Raw genomic sequence first — 8,289 nt, forward strand, 5'->3', positions numbered from 1 at the left:
GGCTTCAACAGTGCTTGACTGCAGATGGTGAGTGAGTAATGGAAGGATCTTAACAAATCAGAACCAAAACCAATTAACGCCAGCAACGGGTACAAGTGATTCAGTCTCCTATGTGTAAACATAAACACCAACACAAAAGAGTGAATCACAGAATCATAGAATGCTTTGGGTTGGAAGGGACATTTAGAAGTCATCTAGTCCAACCCCCCTGCAGTGAGCAGGGACACCTTCAACTGGATCAGGTTGCTCAGAGCCCCGTCCAACCTGGCTTTGAATGTCTCCAGGGATGGGATGGTGAGTAACATTGCAAATCATGTACAGCACTGCTTTGACCTTCACATAACCAGTTTTTCATAATGCCCTAAAGTCCTTCACGGTTATGTTGGATAAACTCTGCAGAACAAGCAAAGGTCTTGTGATACTGACGGATGTGTGTTTCACTGACGGATGCACAAACCCTCTTGTTACACAAGGTAGTGGATGTCAGACCCCTCCACTTTTCCACACTTGAGACAGAATCATGGTCCACTGATCAGAGTCACAGCATGTCACTAGTCAAACCTGGGGAAGAAGAGCAAGAGCAAGCCATGGTGGAAATGAGATGTCAGCACTGACCTAAATTCAAAGCTGTATTTCTTGGCCCTCTCTCTCAAAAGAAGTATGTTTTGAGGTGAAGAAAATTGACCCAGAACATGGAAATATGTGTCAGGAGGAAGGAGGGGAACACGAAGGTGGGAGTTTGGAAGGGAGAGCTTTACGCTGAAAGCCTCCTTTGTTATGCTGGAGGTCTCCTCGATTAAGTGTGGGAAATTCACACTCGATTATGAGGGTGGTACCTTCTGGCTGCATAATCAATTCATTGGTTTCATTTTTCTTCAGTGGAAATGTTTTTTGTCATTTTGGCAACAGTAAAAGAGTATCAATGTGGAGTGGATTTTTCTTTCATTTGAGCCCTGCCAACCCAAATTCTCAACATTTCCTGCCCTCTCTCTCCTTCCCCCATCTGCTCCTTCAGAGCTTGCAGAAGAGGTGCTATTTTGCTAGGACAGGTGATTTCCTAAGCCAGTGTTGTGACCTTAAAACATGATCTCATTAAGGTAGTAGCAGTCACCAGGTTTTTTCTCATCAGTGAGACACTGACTATGTCTGTAGCACCCAAATAATCCTGTATGCATCTGAATTCAGGCACTGTCCCGTGATTCCCCCAAACTGCTCCATTACCAGCTGTCACCTTGGTCTGGTCCCAGCTGATGGCAGGCCCCCCTTGCCCACGTGGGTTCCAGACAGGGTCTGGGGAGAGCACAGTCCGTAGCCCATCCCCATCAGACAGACAGCGTGGGGTTTTGAGGCGGAGGGAAGAGAGAGTAGCTCCTTGGGCAAATCCCCTGCTTCACCACTTGCCCTTGTGGCCAGAGAACGGGCCTCAACCTGCTTAATTTGCCAGTCGGGGTGTCACTCGGGGCTGGGGTTTCAGAACCAGGCATCCAGCCACTCAGAAGGAGCAAAGCCATTATAACGAAATGCTGCCTGTGTGCTCAGCTGCTGCCTCCTTCTGCAGTGGCAAAATCTCCCACCTTGTTGCAGGCAAATACTACAGAGCAGATCTGAACTTCCCTTCCACCCTGCCGAAGCGGAAAGACGGCGTAAAGCATTTTGAGTGCGATCCTCCTTTATCTTCCTGTGGTATTTTCCAGTCAAGGCTTATAGGTAAGGTGGATAATATCCTACTCCAAACATAAGGGTTCGGGAAGCAGGCTTTCATCATCTGGAAAAGCTCACTGGCAGCACTCACTGTGGTAACACTTCTCTATAGGCAACCACTGCAAGATCCTGTTAAATAGCAAAATAGAGAGTGGGGCTGGTTGCTCATCTTTGAGACCCATTCTGCCAGTTCCCAGCAAAGAAAGGTAAAAGAAAGAAGCTGCAACACTACCTGTGCCCTGCTACTTGTCTGCAAGGGCCCAATGTCTTATGCAGTTGTCACCGAATGGGCAGTGAGTGTGGTCACCTCATCACCGGCACCTGATGGCCGGGTGGCCTGGGTTAGTCTGACTCAACTCACTCACCAGATGAAGCTGTTTCTGCTCCCTGAGCGAGCGCACCTGGCTCTGACAGTGCAAGTCTGGTGCAAATGCTTGTCTCTGATGATCCAGATATATGGAGACAGGCAAATGCCTAACTGCTGTTTGCATATTTGGCGTGAATCTTCTGTAATCGTCTTTCCAATACTCATTTTAAACTTGCTGTTGCCACCAGAACGAGCTTTTTATTGAGCTCAGTCAGCCGATAGTGTGAAAAGATGAATAGAAATGGACTGTCAAAGTACCCCATGTCAATGGAACTGCAAAGCTCCAAGCTGGTTTTTGCAGAAGGTGTTTCATGGTAGTTTCTCATCTATCATGATTTGTGAAAGAGAAACTCACTTTGCTGTTCCCATCCAGGGGAAGCTCTGCTGGACCAGGAGGTGACAGTCAGCTACGTGTACTCATCACCCGCACTCCGCTGCATACAGACGGCTCAGCACGTACTGCAGGGTAAGGCAGCAGAACCAGCCAGGTGCTTTTGCCATGGTGAAAATGCCTTTGTCAAACTTCCATGAAGTCTCTGAGACAAGTAATTAAGAAGATCTACGACTTTGTGGTTATTTGTTGTTATATTTAAGCGGGGAAGCCAAGGTGGTTTTGTAATAGTCAGTAATAAACCTGCTGCCACATGTATGGTCTGGAGAGTACTATCCCATCAGCTCCTGTCCTCACTAGTTAAAATGGAATCCAATGTTATGCGAAACAGAGGAGTTTCACATCAGGTTGAATTCAACATTAGTAGCTGCTCATCAGATCACCACTGCCACCTCTTCCAGAAAATATTCTGAGCCAAAAAGCAAATGTTTCCAATGCTCTGAAGGACATGTATGTGAATCGGGGAAGACAGCTTTCTCCTGAAAGCATTTGCCTTTGCAAGCCAAACTATTTTAATTCCTTTGTACTGCAGAACCTCTTTCCTTCTCCTTCTCCGCTCCCTCTCCCTCTCTTCTTGTTTCCACTCCTTGTCCCTCCGACAGGTCTGACAGAGGTTCACAGTTCATTACCATGTTTAGATCAGAATTACGATGGGAGTGTATTTCTTCTGGGAACTAGTGTCACCCAGTAATGTCTCTTGAAAATAATCAACAAAATAATGTGTCTTTTGACAGAGAATTCCATTTTTAACGCTGCAGGACAATTTATTGCCCCACCAAGGGCCACTGAGCAAAATGCTATATAAAAATTATAAACATTTCCTGTCTAAAGTCTACTCAGATTGCAACATTACTGAGGTCTTTTCTTTTATTCTCTCCTGTACCATGCAGATCATCAGAAGAGAGCTCTAGAAATAATAATAATAATTTAAGAATTTGCAGTGCCTTAACATTAGTCAGTCAAGAATATAATGTTGCCTTCACTTAATCAACATGATCCTCTTTTGTTCAACAATAAGTAACTCTTTTTCATTAATGAAAACATTACAGCGAGCAAGGTAGAATGTACAGCACACACGCAACACCGAGTGTACCTTTCTCTTCTAAGTATTTCTTGTTCTTTCAGGGCTTAAATTAGATCAAAAAGCCAAAATCAGGGTGGAACCAGGACTGTTTGAATGGACCAAGTGGGAAGCAAGCAAAGTGATTCCTAACTTCATGACCGTGACAGAACTGGCAGCAGCCTCTTACAAAGTAGACACAGCTTACAGGTAATTGCTCCGTACCTAGCTGTTAAAGCTGTATTTTTTTTCCCCTGAGGTATCTCTTCGTCTTTTTATTTGTCATAAACCATTATGAACACTGCAAAAAAATGGGTGATTCTGATTAAATTCAAGTCTGCGTGATCCGTACCCAAAATACAATATGCTGTCAGCTGTCTTGTGCCAAGAGTCAGCTTTGTTTGCTGCTCTGGCACAGAGATGCACCCACACGCTTGGGAATGTGCACTCACGTAGCACGTGGGTGCACCTGCACATGCACAAACATCTGATACTTGTGGAAGGGACCAGCCCTGCTTTGGTGTTGCCTTCAGATCCGCCGGCTCAGGCCCATGGTTTGTCATGCACATGGATAGCTGCATTACAGGCATTAGTGTCAGATACCAAGGAGTTTTGGTTTTACCTTTGGCTCACGCAAAGCACACTTTAGAAACGTGAAGAATAACCTGTCGGGTAAATAACATGCTGGCTTTCAGCAATTAAGAAACTGTGATTTGAGAAAAGGTTGGCAAGCCCTTTGCTTAGGGGGCTGCAGGGCAGCAGCAAGAGGTCTGCCCAGTGGCAGCAGAGGATGAGCCCAGGAAGGGTGGTGGCAGGGAGCACAGCTCCACGCCTGAAACATCACTGGTTTGTGTCACTGAAGCAACAGCTACAAGCAGAAGGGAAAGCGGGGGGTCACCCCTGTGCACCCCAGGGCAGAGCCATGCAGGGTCTGGGGAGAGAGGTGAGCCCACCACAAGCCAGCCGTCCTTCTGGTTTTGGGGGCAGGCAGGTTAACAGTGTTCCACTATAATTGATTTTCATGCCAAATTCAGTCAGGGAGGGTTTTTTTGGTTTTGTTTTTAGTTGCTCAGAGATTAGTACTGTGCTCAGTAAAAGGACTTTTTGGGGCCCTGCCAACTTGGGGGGGTGGAGGGGAGGGTGGGTGATGCCTTTTCTGAGTGCTTGCAAACCACAGCAGGGCAGGAAACGATAAGCCTGCAAATTCAATCTAGCTCCTCATCTTGCTCGCAAACTAGGCTGCTCTGTGTTCGCAGTGCACAGCCAGATCCAGGAAATTACTCAGCTAATGAGAGTGGCTCTGGGGTTTCCCACACACACAAGAAAGGGGGAAACTTCTCACATCTTAATGCATTTCTTACAGCCAAGCAACTGTCTTCATTTGAAATTGCACGAAGGAATAAAATCCTTCATTTTCTTGGATCACAGCGCTTTCTGGTGTGTTTTACCACCAACAGACTGTTTTCCCTAGTTTTTCTGATAAAAATTCACTTGCCTCAAACTTCCACATATGCAAATGCAAGTAGTGGGAAGTTCAGAGGGGAAGCTCTGAAGCAATGCTAACTACAGGGTTTAGGCCCCGCACAACTCACCCATGTCCAGGAAAAAATAGGGTGGATGAGCTGTAAACTTGCACATATGATGCCAGTTTCTTCCCATCACATGCAGGGTTCAAAATCCTCAGGTCCCAGGGGCTGTTTTTACCATATTCACCCACTGCAAATGACAGCCTTCAACTAGGTTAAGTCCCTGATTGTTCCCTGCCAGGAGTGCACTGAACCCGAATTCTCCTGTTTCCGGTACCACTAAGAGGCTGAGAGAGCTGGGCTTGTTTATCCTGAAGAAGAGGAGACTGAGAGGGGATTTCATCAACACTTAAAAATATCTTAAGGGTGGATGTCACAAGGACGGAGCCAGACTCTCCTCAGTGGTGCCCAGTGACAGGACAAGGGGCAATGGGCACAAAATGAAGCATAAGAGGTTTCAGTTGAACCTGAGGAAGAACTTTACCTTGAGGATGATGGAGCACTGGAATAGGCTGCCCAGGGGGGCTGTGGAGTCTCCTTCTCTGGAGATATTCAAAGCCCGCCTGGACGATGCCCTGTGCAACCTGCTCTGGGTGAGCCTGCTTGAACAGGGGGGTGGCACTGGATGATCTCCGGAGGTCCCTTCCAACCCTTGCCATTCTGTGATTCTGTGAAGAGGCAACATGAGTGGTGCTAAAACATTTGCTGCCCATGGATTTTGTGCCAAGGTGAAATCACCTTGAGGTTCACTGCACCCAGTTGCAGACGTCTAGGAGTTAGGTAGTAGGCTGTGATGGTTAGCTAGCAGCCTTCTTGTCGGTGGAAAGAAGGGGACTCCCAAGACAGTGATTTTTCATCTTAGATGGCCTATGTCAGGCACCCAGCATAGCATGAATTGTCCTCCGAAGGGGCTTACTTGTCTCCATTGACCTAGCCAGACACTTGAGCTGTAGGCAGGTGAGATTAACTCTGCCTCTCTCTCCTCTCATGCTCTCACAGAAGCAGAGGGGTGGTAGGCACTCTGTGTCCTAAAGCAGGATATTCCTGCTGTTAAAGACTGCCAGTCACAGCGTAAGCCACTTACTTCTTTTCCTTTGCCCCTTGCATGGAGGACAGACCCTTCCTTTCCTCTTCTCAACAGCCTTTTGCAGACTGTTGTCATGTACTTCTTCAGCCTTTTCCTCCAAGCTGAACTCTTCACATCCTCCCTCATAGGCTGTGCTTTCTGGACCCCTGTTCACTGCTCCCCTCTGGTTTTTCTCTTGTTGGTCCTCATCTCATTTGCACTGTAGCACTCACAGCTGGACACAGCGCTCCCACTGAGACCTTAGCATGGCCTGAGACCTCCTGTCGCTATTTAGCCTGGAAACCACTTGGGCCAGTGCTGGGGATGCTCAGTTCTGCTGCAGGATGACTACTTAGTAACAGGGCTAATGCTGAAGGGACTGAGGTGCAAACAGGACAACATATTAAAAAAAAAAAATTGCAGCTCTGCCAAAAGGCAGACTAAATTTGAGTATCCCAATCTAGACTTCTCTGACCTAACCAGGATTAATATTAGCTATGACTAACAAACCAGCATGAGGTTTTCACGTGGTTTTATCACCTATTTTCTACTTCTGCAGTTTGTGCTGACACGAAGTACCGAGGACTCAGCTGTGAAAGTACACTGTGATACCATACCTTACTACAATATATTAATCCAATCTTGCTCCTGCCTATTCACTGAATAAGGAGGCAATCAAATCGGGATGAGAGGGGCAGTTGTTTGTAGACAAAAATTAACAGCCTTATATCACAAGACATAGCTAACACTATTTGCCAGCCATAGCAGCAAACTCCTCCCCTTCCCGGAGAAGCTATATTAAGAGGATGACATGAAAAATAGAAGAAGTGCTCAGATACTTAGGATTGGTGCATTGTGATTAATGTCCTTGGAAACTTTATTTTTTAACTCTAGGAGTGAAAGCCTTTACTATCCTATCCATTTGTCCAGCTAATGCAGCTATGCCTTGTTTGTTGTTGGTTTTCTTTTGCTTTGTTTATTAAGGAGACTAACACTGAGGTGCCGAATCTTGAAAGCATTCACATCATCCCTGTCTTGCCTTGGTTTGAACTCAGTCAGGATTGCTAGAGCTGGGCTGCAAGCCTGCAGGTCTGCAGTCCATACCTGGGCAGCGGACCTTGCCAACAGAATTGCTCAAAGCGCAGCTTTTCTTAGGCATGAATCCTACTTTAAATAATCTCCACTGTAAACTATGAGTTTTATTAAAGTATAGTTTTCCCTGCATCTGGTGCTTTATGAGCTATGAGATTTAGCCATAAGTTTTAATTACTGGGGGGGAACGCTAATGCTCCATGGAAGCTGAGGTAGAGTTATGTCAGCCAAGTCAATAGATAGACCTATATCCTTGTAACCAAGTGCCTTTTCATGCTAACAGTGTCCCCATATTCATCTAGATTAATGTATATTTGTGATTTTATTGTCAGGGGTAACTTCCCACTCTCTTCTCTGGTGCCATCGGAAAGTTACGAAGAATACGTAAGCAGAAGCTCTGCGGTTATAAAACAGATCATCACCGCCTGCCCCAGCAAAGGTAAAGGTTTCAGGTTTTTGTATATTCTGTCAGACACTTTCAGTAACAGGAACAGGCAGAGATTTGGCAACGGAAGCACTTTTAACATGAGTTGTTACTGCACAGAGCTGAAGGTAGATTCTTAGTCCTTGTCCTGGGCTACACTAAAACAAAATACATGCAATTTATGGGATAGAAATGAAAAAGCAAAATTAAACAGAAGGAAGTAGAGCACTAAATTGCAAGATCATACTCTTTGCTTGGTCATTCTACCTTGGGATGTAGCTCAGCATAAGATAATATACTTTTCTGGAAAGCTTCCTCCCCGCCCCCCCCTCCACCCCCTTAGAAAATGCTTTCTCTCATTAGCTGGCAAGCCTACAACACACCAGACTTTTTCTGACCAGCACAATACACCCTGCCACATTATCAAAGAGGTCTGCAAAGATGAGCAGCCCCAAAAGAGCCTCATACCCATCTGCTGATGGGTAACGGGCAGTGCTGCAGCTCCCTTACTACTTTGCTTTCTCTGGTGTATCAGGTGTCATCCTCATTGTGGGCCATGGCTCTTCCCTGGCATCTTTCACCCGACCTCTGATAGGGCTCCCTGCCAGAGACAGCAGTGACTTCGCCCAGGTGGTACGAAAGGTAAGAAGATTTTTTTTCAG

General features: G+C 46.1%; 1 protein-coding gene across 1 annotated transcript in view; it reads left to right on the forward strand.

The window, feature by feature from the left end:
- UBASH3A (ubiquitin associated and SH3 domain containing A) overlaps positions 1-8,289 on the forward strand; it is a 25,603-nt gene that overhangs the window by 14,871 nt on the left and 2,443 nt on the right. Inside the window, exons 9-13 of the mRNA XM_035896431.1 lie at positions 1,559-1,707; positions 2,442-2,534; positions 3,585-3,729; positions 7,536-7,642; positions 8,163-8,269. Coding sequence (XP_035752324.1) covers positions 1,559-1,707; positions 2,442-2,534; positions 3,585-3,729; positions 7,536-7,642; positions 8,163-8,269 — 601 coding nt within the window. The remainder of the gene's footprint in view (positions 1-1,558; positions 1,708-2,441; positions 2,535-3,584; positions 3,730-7,535; positions 7,643-8,162; positions 8,270-8,289) is intronic.

This window comes from Egretta garzetta, unplaced genomic scaffold (genome assembly GCF_000687185.1).
Source record: "Egretta garzetta isolate BGI_Z169 unplaced genomic scaffold, ASM68718v1 scaffold45, whole genome shotgun sequence".
Lineage (NCBI taxonomy): Eukaryota > Metazoa > Chordata > Aves > Pelecaniformes > Ardeidae > Egretta > Egretta garzetta.